General features: G+C 43.4%; 1 protein-coding gene across 5 annotated transcripts in view; it reads right to left on the bottom strand.

Moving 5' to 3' along the window:
• The window catches only part of RIN2 (Ras and Rab interactor 2), an 82,238-nt gene that overhangs the window by 31,391 nt on the left and 24,095 nt on the right, over nt 1-26,752 (bottom strand). For all 5 annotated transcript variants that reach the window (XM_034060588.1, XM_034060584.1, XM_034060586.1 and 2 more), the window contains exons 2-3: nt 20,100-20,192; nt 6,975-7,069 (exon numbers count right to left, since the gene is read on the bottom strand). In XM_034060588.1, coding sequence (XP_033916479.1) covers nt 6,975-7,069; nt 20,100-20,156 — 152 coding nt within the window. In that variant the 5' untranslated portion in view covers nt 20,157-20,192. The remainder of the gene's footprint in view (nt 1-6,974; nt 7,070-20,099; nt 20,193-26,752) is intronic.

Below are 26,752 nucleotides of genomic sequence, written 5' to 3' on the forward strand. Positions count from 1 at the left end.
TTGACTTCTATGTGAAGAATAAAGGCTAAGCTAAGTGTGGATGTGGCACACTAATGTAAGGTTAAAATTTATTTAGGGCAGCTAAAGTTACTGCTCAATTCAGTAACGAAATACGGTTCTTGGAGGCTAAAGATACTTCTTATGAATTAAAAATACAAATAAACTGAATAGTTTGGGTACTCCTTGTTACTCAAAACTTCGCCATCATTCATATAATACAGAACACCCAACATGATTGCACACTTGTTGCAGGTTCAAATTCCTCATTTCTGAGCTAGAAGTACATCCTGTGATTCTTTCTTCCAGTACCAGAAGTTACTAGAGAAGAGTTACTCTGGCAACAGCTTCCTGGTGGCAATATCTGAGCATAGATAACCATCCTGCAAGCTCAAGACCTGACTCTAAGGTGTCAGGCTCAGCAGTTGAATTCTCCCTACAGAGCTTTTCTGGCAGAAAACAGGCTCTGAGCAGCAGGCAACAAAGCTGTATTTCCCCAATCCAAACTGTCTTGCAGCTCCTCTGAACTGCCTGTTCTGGACAGGCAATAAGCATTGTTAACGCCATTTACCATCTTTGTTTTGCCAGCTGTTGTATCCCAGGCAAGTGGGTAGATACTTCACAAGCACAGAAACACTAAATACTTACAAACACACACACACGAACAACCCAGAAGAACAATCCAAACCAAACAACCAAACCTCAACAAGAAACCCAGATAATCAAACTGCCTTTCTATAGCTTTGGTCAGCAACTTAAGGCATCTTTAGACAGGCCTAGAGAAGAAAGTAAATGGGGTAGAGAACTTTCACTGCATAATCAGGTCAGAACAGGCACAATCATTCAAACCTTTCATTAGCTGGATTAATTATCATAGAACCACAGAATAGTTAGGGTTGGAAAGGACCTTAAGATCATCTAGTTCCAACCCCCTGCCATGGGCAGGGGCACCTCACACTAAACCATGGCACCCAAGGCTCTGTCCCACTGCCAGGGATGGAGAATTCACAACTTCCATGGGTAACCCATTCCAGTGCCTCACCACCCTTACAGGAAAGAATTTCTTCCTTATATCCAATCTAAACTTCCCCTCTGTAAGTTTTAACCCATTACCCCTTGTCCTATCACTACAGTCCCTAATGAAGAGTTTGTGTCCAGCATCCTTGTAGGCCCCCTTCAGATACTGGAAGTACTCTGAGGTCTCCACGCAGGCTTCTTATCCACACTGAACAGCCCCAACTTTCTCAGCCTGGCTCCATACAGGAGGTGCTCCAGTCCCTGATCATCCTCGTGGCCTCCTCTGGACTTGTTCCAACAGTTCCATGTCCTTTTATGTTGAGGACACCAGAACTGCACACAATGCTCCAGGTGAGATCTCATGAGAGCAGAGGGGCAGGATCGCCTCCTTCACCCTGCCGATCACACTCCTTTTGATGCGGCCCAGGATATGGTTGCTTCCTGGGCTGCAAGTGTACACTGAAGCTGGCTCATGTTCATTTTCTCATAAAACTCATTACTACCAGATTATCTGTGTGCTGCTCCCTTCCTTTTTCTCCTCTTTCTCTTTTTGCTTATTTATGATGTATTGCCTTTTAGATTTGCAAGGCATCTAAAATATAGATGATCTTTCCTCCCTGAGCATCAAAAGCTGTTAGTAACTGTCAATATGTCTCCAAGGGGCCCAAAATAACACAGAAACATGCTATATGCAGAAGGGAAGTAGTGGTTACATCAGTTACGACTGGGCTCAAACTGCCACAGTACAAATCCTGGGTTCCCTTTCCAACTGGAGTTTCAACAGAATCTAACACTGTAATGTACCAATCTCCACAAAAGTCAAATCATGAATCACAAAAGTGTTTGCATGAACTGTACCTCCAGTAAATATTGCTCAGAAACTTTCCACTCCCCTTCAGAGCCATTTAGCAATGTTACAAACCAAAGACAGCTGTGGCAAAGTGCAAGTTACGCGTGGACACTGGCTTCAGGCTTAACTATATGTAACTTATTTCCAGTCCTTGGTCTAGAGGTGGAAACGTTGCAGAGGGAAAGTGGCTGAAAAGGAAAAAAATTCTGCCTACAAAAGAAAGTTGTATGACATGCAAAAGAACGTGCCAGCTGTAAGACCTGGCACAGGTTGCTACCATGAAACAACCTAAAGCAAGTAAGAGCTTGCCTCTTTGGGCCAGCTGGCTTAGTGCTGCCAAACACACCCAAACCATTATAAATTGTAAGACTCATTTGAGTAAGGAGCTGTCGGGTGTTTGGAACCTCCAGGTACTTTTACACAATCCCTCCCACATGCTGAGCTCTGAGGAGGAACCTCACTGACCTACATACACAGGCACCTCCTTGTTGAAGCTGCTTCTTCCCTCTCCATATATAAGCCAAGATTATGAGTACCTGACCATGAAGAGGCTTTCTGCCTCTCCTAAACTCTACTCGTTTAAATGACCCCAGTGCACTGCAGCTAGAGCAGTACTTGGATGCTGACTGCAATACACAGGAAGGTGAACTAGGAACAAATGACGCTTAAAAAAATATTTCCTATCCAAATAATAAAGGAAGAGGCAGAGAGAAACAAAGAGATCTGGTGAACACTGGCAAGGGCATAGCTTGGCAAAACTATGTCTGGCAAACCATATACAACCTATGAGAAGCCACTTGCTAAGGTCCAGGTGTAAACAGAGGAAGACCATCTGCAGTGGTCTAGCACCACTGAGCATCACAGCCTAAGTTTGTTGTTTATTCTTACACTATTTTCATTAGTGATTCAGGCATGAGCCACACATGAAGCTCTTGAACCCTGTCACGTCTTAGAGTTAGACTGTAAAATTATTTGGGACTGGGATGTGTGTGTAATTCCTCTGGAAACAATAGCATGGAAAGAAGAACCATTCACGTTCCCTGCGATCACATCAGAACGTCTGAGAATCGTGAACAGAATAACAAGTTGCTGTAACTAAACTGCTAATGAAATAGACTGCATATTATGCAACGATCCAGTTCCTCTCCTGGTTTTACTTTTAGTTTGAGTTTTTTTGTTTGTTGGGGGTTGTGTGGTTTGGGTTGTCTCTTATTTTGTTTCTTTTTAAATGACCCCCAAGAAAAAACAATCTAACTGGGTCAGGTAAACTCCAAATCAAAACACAGATCAGCCTCCACAGATGGGCAACTTCGATGCAGGGGTGGCTACACTGTCCCTCTCCAGTGGGAGAGGAGTTTCAACACAACTCACAATGAATTGAAGAAAACACACAATTCATTCAAGTTTCCTTACATTTGAGAGAACCTGCACGTGGGAAGTAAACAGAGGTAACTGCCAAGATAAATAATGCCGTGTTGCATCCCGATTAGACTTAGCTCACAGTAAAGAGGACAAGGAATGGGCTGAAGCCTGTAACCAGAATGATCCTATCCCTCATACCCAGAAGACTGGAACATTACACCTCAATCACATATCTACAAAGCAAATGCTCCTGCCCTCCTGCTCCTACAGCAGTTTTCTTTTGGTCTCTCAAATCCTACCTATGCCTCTTGCTCTAACCTTGTAAAACACGAACTTCTAACATTTCTCCCAATTCTTTGTGTGACTTGGGACACTGAGACTATCTGCTCCCTACAGCTACCGCCAACTTCTCTAACCTCCTGCACTGACAGACACCGGCCTCAGAAACGGACTTTTCTCTCTTTGGGATTACGGACACAGTGAAGGTGCATCCAGCTTGCACATGTATCCTGTCAGGATGACCAATACAGTTCCATGGGTTTGCTGGGTTGAATTAAGACAGCTGCTGTAGGAGTTACAAACACACACAACCCTCTAGGGAGGAACTTGCCCACCCTTCTGAGGGCATAAGAGGAGTTGCAGGAAGCATTAAGCAATACAGTCCACTCCCACATTGTTTAGAAGGCTGGTTATCAGCCCAAATGAAAGAGCAACCCCTATCATCCCAGATACTCTCAACCACGAGGAGAAGGCTCACAGTGAAAGACTAGGTCAGATACTGTAATGAAAAGGAGGACTAGCTTTCACTTGCATGTGTCCACGCTTCCTCACTTGAATTTTTGCCTCTGGTTTTAGGGTCCCTGCATACCTTGATGTTACCTAGCAGGGAGTAAGAAAGTGAGGGGAGGTCTGCTCTTTGCCCATGGCAATAGAGACACAACAAGCCTTGCTGCCAACTCTTTACCATGGCGGCAAAGGCTTGCAAAACACAGTTCTGTGTCCAGATTCATTGCTTTCCCACTCCACTGTTACTCAGCAGTGAGGAATATTCCTCTTGTTCCTTTCCCAGTCACAAGGGCAAAGAGAACAGCACCAAGCTTATTCCCTCCACTATCATTCACAAAGACAAGAGATACACAGGAGTCCTGGGGCCCTCAAGGGAGACCAAGTACCTCCTAAGAGACCATCTGGATGCCACCAGCCATATCACGTGTGCTCCCCCCTGTCCTCCATTGGCCTGGGCTGCTCCTGTATACAGATCTCTAGTTACTTTTTAAAGGTCACGGGTACGGGTAGAAATTTATCCCATTTATGCCCTTTTCTCACAGCACTTCCCATTTGCACAACTGAGATGTGTGTCTGTGCTGGGAAAAAGCCCAGGCATTAAACACTATGGAATATTGAAACTGATGGCATGAGCATCCCACTTCAAAAACAATTTTACAAGCCTCTTTTTTGCCTGGCTTTATATGCTTAGAAGCCAAATTGCAGGCACAGTTACTTGAAGCATTCTCAATATTACTTGGGCAAAAAAGGGGAGACAATCCAAAATATATAAAGGAGTATAAATCTGAGAGTCACCACATAACCACAATCCTCTTCTCCCTAAAAAAGCAAATCACGGAAGCCAACACCACCCCCAAGAAAACCCACAAACCTAAACTAAAGCTGCATTCATGTGATTTCATGTACTTATTTTTCTGAATACAGTTGAGAGCTCTTGCAACCACTGCCTTTCTACAACTGTTCTGGGTGCATGCGGATATATCCTAAGGTGAAAAACATGGAAGGAGTGTAAACCGTCCTCTTTGCTCCAATTTTTCTAGATGCAAATCCAAATGCCACATCAAGATGCTGACTTCTGCACAGTAGAACACACAATTATAAAAGCAACCTACATCAAATACAAGGTTTTAAATTAACTACAAAGAAATAAAGCTGTGATAGTAAACATATCCTTGTGGGGAGTCTAATGAAAATAACTCTGGAAAACCTTAGCTGCAATTACTGTAACCTTGCTTTGTAGTTCTAGATAAATATATCACTGCATAGCTAATTACATAATTTACAGAAACTTTGATACAATTTCTTCCTTACATAGAAGCACACATTTCAGAATTATGTAGTCACACAAAAATTGACCATAATTTGTTTATTCAGATTTCATATTTTACATTTATAATCTTAAAAGTGACAGAAAATAATGTGTATCTTAACTGGATGGCTATTAATATGAAATTTAATTCAGTTACATAGTCGTGGAAATTGCATCATTCACTTTATGCCAGCTTTACCTACGTATTTTAATCAAAATATATTTTGCACTTGAAATTAACATAGTTTAAAAAAGACACAAAGAAACCATTAAAAAAAAATCAATAAAAGTATTTCTTGGATCTGTAAAGGGAGTGGAGGGATTCAATTGACTGTTTCCAGTGAAGTGTTTCCCCAAGATTTTGAAACCAGTAGATCTTAGTCTTTCTTGCATTTGGTATATTCAAAGATACAAAAAGTCTTTCTTTAACTGAAAATTAACTGATGATCGCTGAAATTAATTAGCCGAACCCACTGAAATGGAGAAAGTGTCCTTCCCAGCCCTGTAAAAGAACTGTGCTTTCATAAGCTTTAAAACTGGAATGATGTGCAACCAGGAGCATAGCCAAGGACTTTAATTAACTGCTCTCTTATATTCTTTACCACTTGGGCAACAAAGGTGCAGCCCAATGTTTTATTTAAACAATTTAAATACATAGTGTAGGAAGTTTTAGCACAGAAAGAAAAAAACAACCATAAACTCACAGATGTAATTCTAAATAGCAATTACCCACTTCATTAACTCTGCCTTGAAGAGCAAAGCCCATCAGGCTCCAGAGCTGCCCAGACTGCAGGTCAGATATAACAGAACACTTGCATCAGTTGCTTTCCTCTTGCAACAGATATTTCAACAATAATTTAAAAAATCTTGTTAACACAATGATTAAGAATACTGAATATCCCCCAGATGTCAATTTAACAGACACTGCCAATCTAGCACAACAGCCACAGGAAAGCCAGAACTCTGGGGTCCCACTATGCCCATTTAAAGGTACAAGTTTAAGACTAAAAATTTCCTCAGTCCACCCTTATGCAGCATGACCTGTTTTGAAAAGCCAGAACTGATCTGCTCTGTAATCTGTATCTCAAATCACCTCAAGGTTAAGGAAATGCCCCCATCTACTTAGTTTTTTTATGTGCAAGTTACAAATAAATGGACTTAAATACACATAACCCACATCAGCATTAGCTCATATTAGTCAATATTTTATTTCCCAACTTGAGAACATAAATCGTGTTATTGTATGTTGAACCTTCATAGAGCAATGGACATTTTTAGCCTTTACAGCATGAAAACAAAGCTCTTTGCTATAGACAATGGGAATAACATTAGTAGTTTCCTGCTTTAGACATTCATCAGTATCCAAGGTTTGTAACAAGGAAGTAGAAGTGAAGTTCAGTTGCTTTTAGAAGATACTAAGGCAAATACAGAAAACAACCGAATCTCTGGGTGCTCCTCCTGCACAAAGGCAAATTCCTTGAAGCAAGAGCAAGATTATCTACACCCCTTATGTTGTTAGGATGAGAAGTGCTAAGACATAAGCCACCCAAGAAGAGAACACAATGAAGGCATTCCTGTTATGGTACACCTCCAGGAACTATATAAAAAAAACAAACAAACCACCAAACCAAAACCAAAAAGCATTTTAATCACCTTTGCAAATCAGCTGATTCATCTTCCACTGTGAGATCTGTCTGTACCATCTCCTGTTTCAGTTCTCCGATTTCTGAGGCAATTGTGTCAATGAGCTAGAAAGGGACAAAAATAGTATGACGTCAAGTGAGTGCAAGAGGCGTGGAAAAGCAGCCCGGGCAAGCTTAGTCACCAGAGATTACAAACCTTTTCTTTTTTAAATTGCATCCTATTTGGACTTCCCCTTGCAAAGAAAAAGTAATGGTTGAGGCCACTTATAATTACTCTTAGAGGAAGAATAATTCCCATTTTGTGCCAGTACAAAACCTTCCAGCTAGCTTCTTTATTTAAACATATTAAATCTGCAGCCTCAACATATACAACAGCCTAAAAGAAGTAAATGATTTGAGCATTTTCAGGATTTGCTTTCTTAACAAGTACAATTAGAAGAGTTCCATCTGCAAGAGGTATTTCAGAAGGGATGCTAAGCTAGCATTATAATATTGTGGAGGATGAAAACTAGCAAAGAAAGAAGGAAAAGAGTGGCTGCTTTTCACATTAGGACTTAGACCGCACTTGAGCAGAACTCTGAAGAGAACTGCCCTGTAACACTTCACCTCAGGTGGAATTCAATCCTCATTTTGGACAAGGGCAAGACCTCATTTTTGAAGTGGGTGAGATTAGCACTAGGGCTCTATCCCAAGGAACACAGCATTTCCTAGCCCAATGTCTGGGAAATGTTCTGTTGAGCAGAAACCAACTATGAAGTTGGCAAAGCATCCTGTCTAGGACATTCTTTGCAGCAATTGCATCAAGTTTGCTTGACACACCGCACCATGGCAGCTTAGAAGCCCTGGCAGTGTCCCCTCTCCTGCCTGTAGTGAAACCTTATGAAAAGGTTTGCAGTGATTCTGGCTCCCCTGCCACCACCTCTGCACCTCAGAGTAAACACACACAATTCCTGGCAGATGAACTAAAACCAGCTTTCCAGTCAAAGTTAAAACAGTCTTCATAGTCATTCACAAGACATACCGCTGGATCCCAGTACTGCTAGGTGGCTCAGTACAGCAGTGTTTTCAAAGTCCTATAGACAATACTTTCCTATTTTGCTATTTATTGGAAGTCTTCCTCTACCTCAGAAATTCATAGCCTCCTTTGCTGTGCAGCGTTATTCTGATCAATTCAAGAGTTTCAGTGTCTGCTTATAACAGGCCAAGTCCATTAACTGAACAATTAATTGCCACACACTACATCCATAACCTGGGCTTCTCGTTTACGAAGAGCTTCCACCTGCTGACATTCAAACATCCTGAGTCACTGCAGCAAGATGTGAGCAATGCCTTGCTGACCGTGACCAAGAGCAGCAGGAGGAACCTGTGCTGCCCTGAAGGAGCAGCCTTGGACCTCACCACAGCTCCCAGCACCCCCACAAAACAGCATCTCAAAGAAAGAGCCACCAAGTGTCCTGCTAGGAACAGGTAAATTCATTCCTCCTTTTGTATAAGGGATGAATGCATCCTCCATACTGGCTTTACATGGTAAAAAATAATACTTGCTACTGCTGTTGAATGAGCCTCACCAGAAAGCCATCACATCACCACATGCCTCTGGTAGTGGCAATGGGCAGCAGCATTACCTCAGGGGGAAGATTTGACCTGGGTGCTCAGAGAGTGCTCTAGCCAGTACATGCCTGGCCACATCCTGCAGATCACACTGCACTGGTTTTTCTCTTTTAAAGTCTCTCCCACCTTAGCAGCAGCATCCTCAATACATTTCTTCTCATAATCCTTTGAAACACAATACAGTTGCAATTCTCACTGACCTGATGGAGGGCAAGTTTCATGCAATGATGTGCTGCCCCCAAGCAGGGAGGTGCCATCTCTTCCCTCAGGCTGGCTTGGCTCTTCCTCTAGCTCTGTTAACTGGTGCAGCTTGCTAAAAGGTTGGAAGACCTTTCCACTTCATATTTTGGTTAGTTTCCTGCTGGCTGAATGACCTGAACCTAATTTCTGAGGGCGGCAGACAAGCTCCAGAACAGACATCAGGAAACAGTGGACATCACCAGCCTGGGAGGATGTCTGCCCGTTTCAGCAAGTCACTATATCCCACCATCCCCAATATGAAATCATGCCCTTTTGCTCAGCCACTCCTGCAAACAGCCCAGGGATTTGGGATCTTTGTGCCAACAGAAAACCGATGTCTCAGTTTAGACACTCCAAACTAGTCAATAATTGGATCAGCCACCCAAAACTCTGCAATCTGACCAGGACATTGCTGGAATTCAAACCATTCATGTCTTCCAGCCATCTACTCAGCAGCAGGAAACATGCTTTTGGGCTGACAGTTACAGTAAAAATACTCAGTTATAAGTACCTGCTAAATTTATCATTCGTTATTGGTTTTGCTAAGTGCAATGAGGTAGTCAAATGCAGCTATACAGGTTTAATAAAAGGAACATCACTGATGTCTTATGTCTCTACAGTTCTTGTAGCCTTCTTATGCCTTATGATGCTGCTGAAGCTTTTCATTTTAGTTCCTTAAAACAGCTCTTAATTGCTCAGCACAGTCTTCTGGTCACCTTTTTCTGTTCCCTTATACTTCACCTTTACCTACATATCCTGGCATACATCTCACCACTTTGCTGCCCTGTATTTTCCATTCTCCATTCAGGAGTGACATGTTTGAACTTGGCCCCCCTTGCAATATGCAAACATGAGACTTGCAAATCTTAATTTACTTCAGGGGCAGGAAATTGAACTTTAAGATTAAAAAGGACTTGAGGCAATATCCCCTTCCCAGCCACCGGGTACTAGGTTTCCACCTTCCATATTAGCCTCCAAACAGTAGGTTTCTTACATTAAATCCTCCCAGTCTCCCCAGAAGCGGAATGAGTCAAGTGGAATTCATTCTCTGCTGTCTGCTGTGATGTTTCTAGTATTTTCAGACCTCCTAACCTCCCACCTACTGCACTAAGGTAGCATGCAGTCTTTTCTTCCTGCAGCAACTCCCTGCTGCTCTTAAAACCTTTCCAAAGTTCACCTGAACACAACTGAGAGCTGAATCATGACCAGATTACAGCCTTTTCTCTTTTCCTACCAGATAGCTACAAAGGCTCTAACATGGTCTGGGGAGTCATGAACAAAAGCAGGACTGCCTTATGTGCTTCATCCTGCAGTAACAGCTAAAAAAACTATAATTCCTAATAAATGAAGCAAGGCTTAGTTTTCGGTTTTAAATTGCAGCATTCCCTAAAGATGCTTCATATTCACTGTGAGAGCATGAAGTTTTTCAAGCACTAAGTAGTCACAAATATGGGCAAGTTAGCCAGCTGTAAATACATGAGGGCTTCTGGTCCTGGCTTGCCTGGAGCTATCACAGGAGGAAGTCACCAGAGTCAGCTACCAGCACACAACATGAGTCAGCACCTTGAGACTCATAGATGGCAACTGATTCAGTGATCTGCAACTATATTTGAGAGTTTTAAATGTGAACTTCTGACGGACATCACTATCTGAAGCTTAACATGTTATTAAACTATTCACAGATATAATCTGCTAATGAAACAGACCTACTGTAGGCATGAGTTCTGTAACCTGCAGTACTGAGTAAGGTCAGCAGAGCAGCCTTTTCACTGCATTAGCCAAAACCTACTCCAGTGCTACATGGACTGGTCGCCCTATCTGATCCCCTACAGCAGGGCCCAAAGGAGGGGATCACAAAGGGCCCAGAGCAATCACCCCCACCCCCAGCTCCTTCCATTGCATTACATCCTTCCACTGGGGCATGGTAAAACCTAAGGCCAGTGACACAAGCATCTCAAAGACGGTCAAACTCAGCTGGAATTGACCACCTATTTGTTTTCAAATGATTATTGTTACACCACCAAAAGGGATTATGCCACCTCTGCTTGGCTACAGCAGTAGGATTTGTGCACAACTGGCAGAAGCTGTAAAGATGGTAAGAGGAGACTAGCAGCTGGCTGGAGGTACGGAGGCAGGGAGGCACCAGATATTGCAAGAAGCAGCATGGGAATGATGTGCTTCTGCTTCAGACAGAACGAGGAAACAGCAGAAATGGGGGCAATCCTCTGCCACATTAGCAGCTGCTTTTGAATCCTAAGTTGCCAGCACCACAACCTGGGCTTCTTTCCCTACAAAATCTCCCACACTGGCAACTGCATGAAAGCTCAGCTGCTGTTCCTCATGGACCAGGCACAGCAACAGGATGAATAAGCTCCTCTTCACGGGCAGGATCACCTCAGTCTTCGCACCTGCAAGATCAATTGCAGCCGTAAAGGACCACTCTCGGACACATCTACAGAGATTAAGTGGCTCACAAGCCAACAATTTGTGCAACAAGAGCTTTCCAGCATTTTTCTCTGAGAAGTATGCAACAGGAGCTCTGCACAGAAGCATCCGGGGCTTTCAGACACCGCCTTAACACCCGCCTTGCTGTGCTGCCATCGGGCTGTTGGCTGACTTCACTGTGTTAACCCAAAACAAAGCACCCCCTCCCTACCCCCCAGAACTCAGGACCAACACCATCCAGAAAACAAAAATCCCTGGCCACTACAGCAAAAAAAAAATCTACTCCAATGTGCACAGGCACATGCTGAGGAATTCCAGCTGACACTACACCTCATGCTATCATTTCACATCAGTTTGACCTCAGAAGATGGAACAGATCTACAGTTCAAATGAATTTGAATACTGTATCACTTTCTTAAACTGCAATCCCTTGGTTAGTTCTTTTGTTCACTTATACCTAAAATCTAAAACACGGCAATGTGTTTTCTGATGCTTTCCAATACCCAATTTATTTTTTGAAGTTATTTGTAATCATTTTTGTATAGCTGCCATGTTTGGCCTCTAACACAACTGCCCGTTACATCTTTGTCTGGGAAAGGTACTTGCTTGCACAAGATTAAAGTTCTTGGGGAAAAAATATTTAAATATGCATTTTGACTTATAAATGCTTTAAATCAGAACAGCATAAGGCAAGTGCTGCAGAACAGCTTTGTATTGAAAACACTGTAATCTTAATGCTTTGTAATTTGTACGTCTGCCTTAAAGAGAACTTGTGCGAAGCTGTCTTTCCTAAGAGATTTTTTTTCTGTGTTTAGAAAAAGAAAAAAAAAATGCTAAAGAGAAATGACCCAAACCAGCACATTTCAAATGGTTCAAGTGGTCTTATGCTCGCACTTGCTCCTGCTGGCTACATTTCTTGGGAATACCACATATCCCCCATGACCTACCAAGTCTACAGAATGGAGCACGCTCCCCACTCACACTGTGACAGTAGGGACTACACCTGAACCAAAACATTGATATTTAGGAATTAAAACCTCATTTTTTTAAATAAACTGTCAATAGTGCCTGCAATTTTCCTCAAATTCTCTTTCATGTTAAAAAAAAAAAAGTTACTCTTCTCCTGATTTAAAAAAAAAAACAAACAACAAAACACTCAGAGTTGCATCATTTGGGTATTCTTGCAATTAGCTGACACATATTGTTACAACAACACCTGACAAATCATTTTCTGTCAAATAACACAACATGTACTCATGATTTGGACAATTTCTGAAGTACTTAGGAGCAAGGTATTTCCGATCAACAAGCACTGTATGTGATGCTTGCATCATTAGCATTATACAAGATAAGCTGTTCGTAATATGTCTCTACAAAATGCAGGAAGGATCCTCAGTGTGTCCTGTTATTAGATCCAAGCCTGAGGAAACAAGCAGCAGCAGAAGGCTGCCACCTATTCACAGAGTGTGGTGCCTGCTTTGCTGGAAATAATGGGAAACCTCACCCATTCACCAGTTGAAATCAAGAACGTAAGAAGCAGTTTTCAAAGGAAAACACAACTGAAATGGATGGATATATTTGTCAGAGGCTTCTGTTACTGTAAAACATACACAAACCTCAAGACTTAAAAAAAATCTGAAAAAATTGGTCACAGACCATATAGGACCATTGAAATAGTTACTACCATACTATGCTACAGAAATAAGATGTTCACATGAAAAGAAATGTGTTTGCAAGTACGACATCTTCCCAGGTGATGTACTATTTAATATTAAAAAAAAAACCCTGAAAGTAAAGGGAGACCTTATATAACATGATAAACTGCCATTTTTGTGGTAATGTTTTTCCTTTGGAGTTTACTTCTGATAAAGCACTGTTCTGCAAGTTAAAAAGAAAGTACAATATAACCACTGTAAACCCAAATAATAATTGTGACTGGGCATGAATTCCCATAGCAGCTCAGTACAGTATTCCCTAGCCAAACCCATCCTAAACATTAGATTGCCACAAATACTCATATCCTGTTTACATTCCTAAAATCCATGAAGGAAATAATGAAATGCAAACATCTTGAACCACAATGTTTTCTTTCATAACATTTAATGCTATGCTTATTGTCAACTGGTTATTTGTTCAATAAGACTGATCACAGCTTTCAATAGCTGGCAGGGGTGCCAGCATCATTCCTACATAGGGACCAAATACAACTCAGCTCCCCAGTGCTCTCTCACCAGAACACATATATTTGACTGTCATATATGCTCTGTCTATACATGCATCACTGTTGTGCATCAGAGAAAGTACACGCCCAGGACCAGACCAAGACCAGTGCCTCTCTCAGAAGGCCAGCATAGCCATGGTCTTGCTCATCCAAGTAATAAGTTCCCCAGTCCCAAGAGGAAGATGGGGGCTTTGATTTGTTGTCCATTTTAGAAAAATCACTCATCCATCACTGCATGGCAGCTGACTTCCTGGGGTTTGTGCTGAAATGGAAACAGGCTTGTACAGAGAATTAACAAAACCGCCATCTTTCTAATTATTCTATGATCTTCCTTGAGAGTGTATTGAAAGAGTCAGCCAGGGTGACCACTGCAGGATGTTTCCAAGCCCTGAGATTTACAACTGATAAAGAGGAAAAGGTAAGATGAGTGCTTCCAATCTGGCAAGGGAACACAGGCCGAGGGGAGCAAGGATTAGTATCAGGCTGGACAAGTGAGCCTCAGCACTTCCCACCCCCCTTCCTGCCAGCACTGCATTTTTCATTCTTTCTGGAGACCGGCATCCTCTTTGGTATCACATCTTTTCCGTTGCATTTTGATAACCAGAGCGTAGCAACCTTCAAAGAGCACCCTGTGCGATGAGATAGCCAAGTGCCAGAGACTAGCTAAACTGGGAATGCTATTTCTGGACTTGTTGTTGGATTGAACACCATCAAATATTTTGATACATGGCTGCAATTTCTGGTTATTCTGCACAGTGAGCTATGGATTCTCAAGACCACTAATAATATTGTCTTATTCTTCAGTAAGCAACAAAGTTATGCCTGGTTTTTGATTTTGGGACAGAAGAGCATTAGTGTAAAACCTCTGATGTCAGTTCAGTAAAGATTGGAACAATTGGATGACAATGAGGATGGCTCATTAAAAAGCACATTTGTCAGAGACATATACTCAGTCCCTTGCTATGCCACAGACTCCCTCTGTAACCACTGGCAAGCTATTAAGTCACAGAATTGCCCTAGCCTAACTCCATCTTTGCTTAATTTTTTTACTACTTGCTAACTTTGAGCCTTCATCAACTGCAAGGTACGAAGAGAATTCAGCCATAAAACTGCAGACCTTTGCTCTTCATTAAATTGGAAGAATCCTGTTTTCTGGGTGTACCAACAGTCAAAAGAATGAACACAAAAAAAACCCCAAACAACAAACCAAACAAAAAGAGCTGTACGGAAGCTCCAGCTCCAGCAATGGGAACTATTTAAGAGCCAGAAGGAGAAGTCTGAATTTCCCACTGTTATTTGTCAATAAGTTTTCTTGCAAACGTTGCTGGGAATGGTAAGATATTCTTTATGAGGATTTAAATGTCCTGTGAGACTGCATACCAATATGCTAATGGTTTCTGGGGTAACTGTAAAGTAACAAGAACAGCATGAGAGCAACATGCAGAAGTACACTACAGTCTGTGCATCCGGATGGGCATTCTGAAGTACAGGTCAGCATGGGTAAAAGGCTATAATTTAAGCACTATGTCTCCAAAGCACAGACAGACCTGGCAAATTCAAATAAGTTAAAATGAAAACATCTGATGTACCAAGTATTCTTTGCTCACCCATCCAGCAGTAGCAAATGGAACTGCTGCCACAATTTGATAAACATGGGGGAGAAAAAGGAAGAGGTGATTTCACTGTATACAAAGTGCGTACACACACACACATGCACTGGGTACACAGGCTGCCTGCAGTCCCCAGTTTGACGCTGCAGGTTCAGAACAGTGGTCCAACAGTGCAGCTTCCCAGGGACTATGAGAGGCCTGAAAACATAGCTTCAAGGCATATTTTATTCCCACTGTTCTTCAGACCACTCCCTTGTCAGGCTGTCCTTAGGAAAATTTAGGACAACCTTAGCTTCTTCATTCACAGTGTTTCTCATGGCTTTAAGAGTCTGGTGTCTTGAAATGCTCAGGTATACTGCATTCCTAATAATTCAAGGTAATTGCAACCATGACACTATGAACAGCAGGCACACAAAATACCTATTCCAGCATCTGTTTTCCACAGAGAACTACTCACACAAGGAGATACCAACACTTCAGAATATGACACTTACACTTGCTTACAGTCCCACTGACATCATGATTGCTTTAGCACATGGGAAGTGATAACCTAGAAAAACCACTCATATTTGTCCAATCCTAACAATTCTATGATTCTATGTACTGAGACAGTTTCTTACCAGTCTGAAAATATGAAAATTTTTGGCTTTGCAGTCCCATCAAAGAGGGTTAATATTTGTGCTTATGAGATATAACAAAACTTGGGTAGCAGCTCCTGTCATAAGAACACCCTGTTTATTACTCACCACATGAAGGTCTAGGCAAGCCAAACAGTAAAACACACTGTGGACCATTTGTATCTTAAAGACTGCCCTGGTAAGACAGCCTTAAAAAAAAGAAAACATGCAACACATAAAGCAAACCCTTCAATGTGCTTGTGTGTCACTATAATAGTACTACAGAATCATAGAATAGTTAGGGTTGGAAAGCACCTTAAGATCATTCAGTTCCAACACCCCTGCCATGGGCAGGGACACCTCACACTAAACCATATCACCCAAGGCTTCATCCAACCTGGCCTTGAACACTGCCAGGGATGGAGAATTCACAGCTTCCATGGGCAACCCATTCCAGTGCCTCAGCACCCTCACACGAAAGAACTTCTTTAGATCTAACCTGAACATTCTGTTTGAGTTTGAACCCCTTACCCCTTGTCCTATCACTACAGCCCCTAATGAAGAGTCCATCCCCAGCATTTGTGTAGCCCCCTTCAGATACTGGAAGCTGCTCTGAGGTCTCCACGCAGCCTTCTCTTCTCCACGCTGAACAGACCCAACTTTCTCAGCCTGGCTCCATACAGGAGGTGCTGCAGTCCCTGATCATCCTCATGGCCTCCTCTGGACTTGTTCCAACAGTTCCATGTCCTTTTTATGTTGAGGACACCAGAACTGCACACAATGCTCCAGGTGAGGTCTCATGAGAGCAGAGCAGAGGGGCAGGATCACCTCCTTTGACCTGCTGGTCACGCTCCTTTTGATGCAGCCCAGGATACAGTTGCTTTCTGGGCTGTAAGCACACACTGAAGCCAGCTCATGTTCATTTTCTCATTGACCAACACCCCCAAGTCCTTCTCCACAGGGCTGCACTGAATTTCCTTTTTGCCCAACCTGTAGCTGTGCCTGGGATTGCTGCGACCCAGGTGTAGGACCTTGCACTTGGCGTGGTTAAACTTCATGAGGTTGGCACCAGCCCACCTCACAAGCGTGTCAAGGTCCCTCTGGATGGCATTCCTTCCCTCTAGCGTATCAACAGAGCCACACAGCTTGGTGCCATTGGCAAACTTGCTGAGGGTGCACTCAATTCCACTGTCCATGTCAGCGACAAAGATGTTAAACGAGACCGGTCCCAACACTGATCCCTGAGGGACACCACTCGTTACTGGTCTCCAGCCTGACATTGAACCATTGACCACAACTCTTTGAGTGCGACCATCCAGCCAGTTCTTTATCCACCAAGTGCTCCACCTATCAAATTGATGTCTCTCCAATTTAGAGACAAGGATGTCATGTGGGACAGTGTCAAACGCTTTGCACAAGTCCAGGTAGATGACATCAACTGCTCCACCCTGTCCATCACTTTTGGAGCCCCATCATAGAAGGCCACCTAGTTGGTCAGGCAGGATTTCCCCTTAGTGAAGCCCTGCTGGCTGTCACCAAGCACCTTGTTGTTTTTCATGTGCCCCAGCATGCCTTCCAGGAGAATCTGCTCCCAGATGTTGCCAGGCACAGAGGTGAGACTGACTGCTCTGTAATTCCCTGGGTCATCCATTTTCCCCTTCTAGAAAATGGGGGTTATATTTCCCTTTTTCCAGTTGTCAGAATGAAGCTGCTAACATAGAAACTGGTCCTGCACGCAGCACCAATGGTCATTATAATTCTCTGTGGGCTAAAGGCACCAGCCACCCTGTGTTTGTTTCCCCTCTGAGTGTGTTTCTCCTCTCTGGAATACACACCTCTCCACCACTCCCTATTTCTCGCTGCACCCTTCCAGAACATTAGGGTAAGATTCAGCCATCAAAATAACATTTCTGTCCCAGGACAAACAGCGGGAATAGAAACAGCAACAGCTGAAATGTGTGGCACAGGACCTGTGAGGAGAATGCAGTGCACTAGGAGCAGCAGAGGAGGCAGGAGCTAGGGACTGTCAGTAAAGCGGCTGCTGCTTGCCACTATGTAGAGCTTTGCCTGGTCAATCATATTTGTGGCAGTACTAGAAAAAGAAAACAGAATGCTTTGTCTTAATACAAGCTGTGATGGCAGCAATTACAAGCATCTTTCACTGGAAGAAGCTACAGCAGGTGATGAATATTCTAAGGGAAGCTATCCATGCAAGTTAATTCAGTGCTCAGAAGCACCTATAACTTTCAATTGCTCCTTAGAGCAAAGCTGTGCCTAACAAGACAGCCCTGTGCCCCTGGCACTATATAAACAGCAAAATTCCAATGCAGAACAGAGAAGTTCACCACTCTATATCTAGCTCAATTCCAAGCCGGTCTATGTAACAGTTTACTCTCTTTCTTGCATCAGAAAAACACACATACCCTCCTGGCCAGTGGTTGAACACCACAGCTTGATAGGTCAGCATACTTTTTAATACCATGGCACTGCCTGGACACTGTTCTCCCTGTTCTGCTCTCTAGAAGCATATGGTGTTCACAGCTGTACTCACACAGGGCACATGAAAGCTTTATGAACTACATTTCACTTCAACTAACCATTTTTTCTGGAAAAAAGTTTAATTGCAGCCTTCTCCACAATTAACTTCAGCACTGCCTCCAGAACTCCCCTACTGCATAGAAATAAAACAGTTAATGGGATTCAGTCATCTTGAAAACCATACTGATAACCTCTACTGCACCTCTGCTGTTTGCATGACACCCTGAAACATGATGGTTCTCTAGCATTACAGCATAAAGTCTTTGTCTGTCATACAAAAAGACCAAAACATGTTTCCACTTTCCCCTAGAAACCAGTCAGCTTACTGCAGTCCTGAAAGTCCCCTGACTGATCCTCCAAAGCCTTAACAAACCTCACACAGAGCAGGAGGCAAAGCAGAGAACACAATGACCCATGATTATTTTGCAGTGGTCATGCCTGAGCCAAGCTACTACAATTGAGCAAATCTGGGGCAAATCCTGTAAATTAACTCTGCAGGAAATACTGGGAAAAAGAAAAATTAAGCCATGAAATTCAATCCTTGACAGAAGTTCCCAGAGATGGAAGTGACTGATAACTATGTGGAAGTGAGAATGGTCGCACAAGACACAAAACCCAGTGACTGCAGGCAGTCAATCTGAAGTATGTACTTCCTGACGAGGTTCTCAAGGTTCCACCTGTGATGAGGTTAGCAAGACTAAAATTGAATGTTCATGACCAGGGAAAAATGCATTTCTAAAGAGTTCCAGGGAGTTCATGAAGGTGCTTCAACTAAGGGCTCTATCTCCCTACATCTCTGAGCACCACCTCAAATCTGGAGAGGCCTCTGCCTGTACTCCCCGGGTGTTTCTCAGTGGCATATGTGCCGTGGAATGGACTCCATCATTACATATGTTTTCCCAGGAAAGTACATGTTGCATCCTGCCTTTCCAGCCCCTTTAGTTATATTGCCATGCATTGGCTGTACTCCATGATGGAAAGGAGATGGGGGAAAACAGAAGGCTCATACCTGAAACGTATTTCTCATGGAAATGTGCTGCATTAAGTGTGCTGTAAGCTACGTAACATCTCAAAACTGCCCCAGAACACAGAAACACTACCTGGAATTATTTCTGTTTTTTCTCTATGAGCACATCCATGTCAGAACAGAATTACTATCTTTCAGTGCCTGTATCATCCAAGAAACTGGGCTGGTATCTTAGGAGAAGAATGATGAGAGTCCTTTAAAGTATGTAGACACCCAAAGACACCTGCCTTGCTGGATATTTGAGAGTATGACTAGAGTTAAGCACCAGCTTCTTGTTGATTTCAACCAAGATACAGTTGGACTTTAGAAAAGCCAAGGAACTAAAACCTACAAAGCAAACCACCAAAACGCAAAATGGACTGAAACAGGCATTGAGAATACAAAGACAGTATTTTGTGCATGTTCAGATTACACACAAACAAGGAGACCCACCAGTTTTTCTTAAAATAGGCAGGTCGATGAAGCCAATTTTAAATCCCAATAGCGGAAATTCTAAACCTGTACTGCAAATTTCAGTTACACAAATCCAGTTTATGAGCACAGTAATGCCTGTGCAGAACACAGCTTGTTCTCAGCATTAGCAGCAAAGAAAGCCACAAGCTGTTTTACACTAGATATTCTATTCAGTATACAGGAAAACAACATACACATGAAGTAACTAGGTGGTAATCTAGCCATAAATGCCACCTGTAAAAAGAGATGCTCAAATAAATGCTTCCCATTTTACCGAAGTCTTGCTACATATCACAGACTGCATGGCACATTCTGCAGCACTCATTTCACACAAACCTATGCACTGTATGCTCTGCATAAATAGCCCATTTACCTTAAAGAAACTTCCTCTTTTGTCCAGACAACAGGCTTTCATTGTTAAAGATGACATCTTCCCCAGGCAGACTCCACCATCTGTCTTCAACTCCTAAAAGTAGAGACATTTTTTTATGGTTAGCCCAGTCTGTAGGAAATTCCTCTAAGCCACAGAAACAGTCACAACAAGCCTTCTGCCAAAACCCTTTCTGACAACAACACGGTGCCATTTATTTCCTACTAGAATCCTTACAGATCCCTTCAGTCTATTATTTGTCCACAAATTGCTTCAAAAAGACAGTGCTACCTGAAGTTTCATATTTGTTCCTTCTCTCCACAGCTGATCCTGTAGCTGTGAATAGATTTAATGTACTCATTAAAAAAGAATGCTAAAACATAACGATGGCTTTGTTTGTTTGCTTGACCTCAGCCCACATTACAAACACAACAAAATGTTAGATGTCACTACAATCTGCTCTCAAACACTACAGTGTTACAGGGGCTGACGGGGGAGGGAGGGGGAATAAAAGTCACCCACAAAGGAGAAAGCACATTACCATGAATGTAAAAGAAAATATTATTTAAAAACAAACAAAAAACTCAAGCAGTCAAACCCCAGCAAACCCACACAAACAGAACACCTACATGAAACCAAACCACAAAACCAACCAGTGAAAACCCCCCTCCAAAATAACATTTGAAGTTCCAGTTAGGGAGAAGCTGTATTTTCCATTATCAGGTAAACTGAACAGTGTAACACCCAGATGAACCTACTGACGCATAACTAGAATATATGCTCACGAGAAGAAATATTATGGGGGTGAAGTTCAGCTGACAGCAGAGATCCTCTAAAGTCACAACTAATCCACATAAGTAATTCGGGAACAAACTTCTGAACTAAACAGGAGCCAAATTTTATGGCTAAAACATCCTTCCAGGATTTTTAACAGTGAGCTTATAATTGCATTTAAATAACCTAACTCTTCTCCTTGCTCACACCTTTACTGACACAACAGCAGGCAGTTAAGTTGGAAGTTTCAGTTACCAAAAAGACAAATATTGCAGGTGCAAAACAATGCAGACTTAGAGACATACCTCTTGGTTTGATACAAGCAGAAACTAAACTATAAATGGCAGCAAGCAGCAGCGAAAAACAAGTTTAATGGCCTGGCTGTAGATGGAGCTTGAGGAAAACAATGCAGCTGGGACAGAGAATGCTGACAGTTTAAAAAGTACATTTGACACATTTCCCTCCCGTCACACACAGGCACACATGTTTTTCCTTCCTTCCAATGCCTTGTAAGAAGGCATCAACAAAGGTACATAGGACCAAGAAGGAAAGAGGAACTTAAAAAAAGGTTAAATGAAAACACCTAGCAAGCACAAGCACTGGAAAACAGGGAGAGATTGAAGCAGAAGGTTTTAACATGGAGCAGGAACCTTTAAATTGCTCACCCTGTTTTCACAGCTCCCACAACAAAAGTACTAGAAAAGGTTCACATTTTTCCACTTAGACTCTGGTTAAAGAGCAGTCAGGCAGGAAGCTCAGGAGCCAGCTCATTTTCCAGGCAGAGTCTGCAGACTTTATAGGTTGCAAGAAAAATCCTGAATTCTGCATTCTTGTGAGAGCCAGACATGAGAGGATGACCAGGAGAAGACCAAAACAAGTGCTGGGGGTGTGGGAAGGTGGGGGGGGAAATAAACTGTCTTTGTAAATCAGCATATTTAAAGCAATGCATTCCTGATGAAGCTCTAAAGCATTCTGATCCATATTGCGTAAAGTCTGCCTAAATAACTTGATTACACCAGTAAGAGACTGAAGTCCAGTGAAGTAAGTGGATTCCCAGGCAGGTTTCCTCTTTAGCTCTGTGTCCTCATTTGTCACATGCACAAAGGTACAGAACAGCTGTTTTACTTGGGGAACATCATAGAATTATAATTAGGGTTGGAAAGGATCCAGTTCCAACCCCCTTGCCATGGGCAGGGACACCTCACACTAAACCATGGCACCCAAGGCTCTGTCCAACTTGGCCTTGAACACCACACCAGGGATGAAGCATTCACAGCTTCCATGGGCAACCCATTCCAGTGCCTCACCACCCGCACACAAAAGAACTTCTTTAGATCTAACCTGAACATTCTGTTTGAGTTTGAACCCCTTACCCCTTGTCCTATCACTACAGCCCCTAATGAAGAGACCAGCATCCTGTAGGCCCTCCAGCATCCCTGTAGGTCCCCTTCAGACACTGGAAGCTGCTGTGAGGTCTCCACGCAGCCTTCTCTTCTCCACGCTGAACAGACCCAACTTTCTCAGCCTGGCTCCATACAGGAGGTGCTCCAGCCCCTGCTCATCCTCGTGGCCTCCTCTGGACTTGTTCCAACAGTTCCATGTCCTTTTTATGTTGAGGACACCAGAACTGCACACAATGCTCCAGGTGAGGTCTCACAAGAGCAGAGCAGAGGGGCAGGATCACCTCCTTCGCCCTGCTGGTCACGCTCCTTTTGATGCAGCCCAGGATACAGTTGCTTTCTGGGCTGGGAGCACACACTGAAGCTGGCTCATGTTCATTTTCTCATCGACCATTGCTCCCAAGTCCTTCTCCTCAGGGCTGCACTGAATCTCCTCTACCCAACAGAGAAAAATCAGACACTTTAAAGACTTTCAGTATTTGATATTGGCTATTCTAAACAATCTAAAGGTTGCCATATTACGAGCCTTCTAATTATAAAAATGTTTTCTTTCAATGAATTCTGAAAAGGGGAATTTGCACCTGAAAGACTTGTGATGAGGGGAGACCCAAGAAATCCAAAAAGGAGATAGAATAAAAACTGAATTTTCCAAACTGATGCTATCCTCTTAATGACAACACCAAGTTCAATTCAACAGGAAAAAAAATGCAGAGATTTTCAGTGAGTCACATTAGCAGTTTATGAGCAAGATCATGCAGTTGTATGGGCATCTCTAATCTCAGCCATTAATCTTTCCATTTGCAATCAGCCACCCCTTTACAGGAAATCTATTGGGGTTTTAGTAGTTTGGAGGTTTTTTTAATTTAACCACAAGGATGTCTGCATGCAATCCTATGACCAAAATAAGAACACGCCAAGATTTTAACCTTCCTCTTATTTCAAAGGGAAGTTTATAAACTTCCACACTACAGAAGAATGCAAACATACAGACACAGTTTGCCCTCCAAAGAGCAGTATGTCTCTAAGCCAGAAGAAAGCCTCAAACAATACCACTGCTTATTTTGCCTGTGAGAGGTTCTGAAGCTCTAAACTTTTCCATTTCCAGTATTGTTGTTACCATTTATGTAATACTACTACTTGTATGACCATAACTCTGAGCTTCAGATGAGCTCAAATCCTTGCTCTTCTCAGCTTTCTACATGTGCATCAATCCATGCCACCTCTTCTGGCTATAGTGCAACTTCAAACTGACTCAGGGTAACCCAAACACTACTGTTGTGGCTTTTTTTGACACATACGCCTTATTTTTTTAGGCCACCCAATACACAAATAGACATTAGGACCCACTGGTAAAATAGGTGACAAGTGCAGAGTGCCACACTAAAAGTAAAGGTAGGCTACTACCTGCCTGCCACCCTGAAGTTCAGAGGTACCTCCACTCAGTGCATGGAAATGGCTGCAGAGAGATGAACCTGCTGTCAAGAAGGCTCCCATTTCTTTACACAGCTGTCCACATCTGATGCTTATTCAGATCCAGAACTGACTGAAAACCCACTGCTCTGAAGTTGTCTTTCCTGACTTTGGACAGTACAAGGCTGTCAGAAGGAAAAGTCTTCCTTGTTTGATTGGAAAGCCGGGTGGAGAAAGACAGTAAAGCCTGTCATCTTCTGTACATACCAGAGATGAGGATTTCCCCCTTCCTCTGCATTTTAAGGACTGAGGCAGAGAGTGTCGATAGCTTTGCTTAGACGTTGCCTGAGTGACTGCTCAGAAACCCATCTGAAGATGTTGCCAGGCTGCAGGAGCCAATCCAGTGGATAACTGAGGTGCCCTTGGCCAGCCATGCGTGCAGTCAGTGCTCTCTGCCTGCTGGGCAGTCCCCACAGCCCTCAGCTCACAAGAGGCAGCAGGTACAAGACTCCCATGGCTGGGTGGCTCCTCCCCACAGCAGCACAAATCCCTGCTCCGAGCAGCACTGTCTTCCCACAGCTCTTCTAATCCAGGACAAAGCTTGTGTGTGTGGGGAGGACAAGACAGGGCAGAGAGAAGTAATGATTTGTCTGTTCTGCAATACAGTCCTACTCCATGGATGCTGACACCCATGCAAGCTGTACATTCCAAAAAGAATCCTGGTGCTTTTCATCTTCTTTCTTCCATTCCCTTCCCCTCCTGGTTTTCATTTACACAGGAACGCCAGAGCACCACTCCAGCGTCTGGATGTAACCAAGACTTCTGAATTCTTGTCAGAACAGCTCCTATTTTCCTCCTCCTCTTGCAATCTTATGTTCTTACAGTTAACTATAGTAATGCCAATCACAGTCCTCCTGGACTTCTCAGGATCCTTCCTTTTAATCCTCTCATTCCAATCTTGCTTTTAAAGGCAAACCATCCCATCTTCTTTAGCTAGAAGTCCTAACAAAGTTGAGCCAGTCTGTATTTCTCCCCTGAGCTGCAAACCAAGGGCCACTGTGACATGGTGAACTTAAAAAGTCCCTGCCCATCACCCTTCTTACTCCACCTCTGCTCGGTTTCCCAAGGAACTGAGGTTATACAACTGCATCAGCTTTCTGCTCCTCAGTTCCTAACTACAATCTCTGATCTCTTGGCCAACCTAACAAGATCTGAATGAGGAAAAGAGTCTCTGTTTATAAATACTGACAAGAGGATACAGGGAAGAGACTCCATTCATGCCATCACTGAGGGAAGAAGAGATCCCTGCAGCATTTGTTTTGCTGGCTGACCAACAGAATGACTGGAACCCACTCTTTTTGTATTTTAAGAATAAGTTAACCCACTGGAGGAAGTGGCTGTCCTCTTCCATTCTCAATCTGTGAAGACCATGCAACAGAATCACAGAATCACAAGGGCTGGAAGGGACCTCGAAAGATCATCTAGTCCAACCCCCTGCAAGAGCAGGGTAACCTAGAGTACATCACACAGGAACTTGTCCAGGTGAGCCTTGAATATCTCCAACGTAGGAGACTCCACAACCCCCCTGGGCAACCTGTTCCAGTGCTCTGTCACTCTTACAGTAAAGGAGTTCTTCCTGATGTTCACATGGAACCTCCTATGCTCCAGTTTACACCCATTGCCCCTTGTCCTATCACTGGATATCACCGAAAAAAGCCTAGCTCCATCATCCTGACACCCACCCTTTACATATTTGTAAACACTGATGAGGTCACCCCTCAGTCTCCTCTTCTCCAAGCTAAAGAGACCCAGCTCCCTCAGCCTCTCCTCATAAGGGAGGTGCTCCACTCCATCATCTTTGTGGCTCTGCGCTGGACTCTTTCAAGCAATTCCCTGTCCTTGAACTGAGGGGCCCAGAACTGGATGCAATATTCCAGATGCGGCCTCACCAAGGCAGAGTAGAGGGGGAGGAGAACCTCTCTTGCCCTACTAACCACCCCCTTTCTAATGCACCCTAGGATGCCATTGGCCTTCTTGGCCACAAGGGCACATTGCTGGCTCATGGTCACCCTCCTGTCCACCAGGACCCCCAGGTCCCTTTCCCCTTCACTCCTTTCCAGCAGGTCAACCCCCAACCTGTACTGGTACATGGGGTTGTTCTTCCCCACATGCAAGACTCTACCCTTGCCATTGCTGAACTTCATCAAGTTTCTCCCTGCCCAACTCTCCAGCCTGTCCAGGTCTGGCTGAATGGCAACACAGCCTTCTGGTGTGTCAGCCACTGCTCCCAGTTCAGTGTCATCAGAGAACTTGCTGAGGGTACACTCGGTTCCCTCATCCAGGTCGTTGATGAAAATATTAAACAGCACTGGTCCCAGCACTGACCCCTGAGGGACTCCACTGGTCACAGACCTCCAGCTGGATTCTGTGCCATTAACCACAACTCTCTGCCTTCTTCCTTTCAACCAGTTCTTGATCCACCTCACTACCTGATCATCAAGCCCACACTTTCTTAGCTTATCTATGAGAATGCTGTGGGAGACAGTATCAAATGCCTTACTGAAATAAAGAAAAACCACATCTACCACTCTACCATCATCCCCCCACCTAGTCACTTCCTCATAGAAGGCTGTAAGGTTGATCAAACATGACTTCCCCCTGGTAAAACCATGTTGGCTGTTCTTAATAACCCTCTCATCCTTGATATGCCCAGAGATGGTGTTAAGAATAAGTTGTTCCATCACTTTTCCAGGGACGGAGGTAAGGCTGACTGGTCTATAATTACCCGGGTCCTCCTTCTTGCCCTTCTTATAGACTGGTGTGACATTTGCCATCCTCCAATCCTCAGGGACCTCTCCCATTTCCCACGACTTACCAAAGATGATGGAGAGTGGCCTAGCAATGACCTCCGCCAGCTTCCTCAGCACCTGTGGGTGCATTCCATCTGGACCCATTGATTTATAGATGTCCAGATTGCATAGCTGATCCCTAACCCAATCCTCATCTACCAAAGCAAACTCCTCCTTTGTCCTGACTCCTTCTGGGGCTATAGGAATCTGGGACCCCTAGGGA

Source organism: Melopsittacus undulatus, chromosome 3 (genome assembly GCF_012275295.1).
Source record: "Melopsittacus undulatus isolate bMelUnd1 chromosome 3, bMelUnd1.mat.Z, whole genome shotgun sequence".
In the NCBI taxonomy this organism is placed as follows: domain Eukaryota; kingdom Metazoa; phylum Chordata; class Aves; order Psittaciformes; family Psittaculidae; genus Melopsittacus; species Melopsittacus undulatus.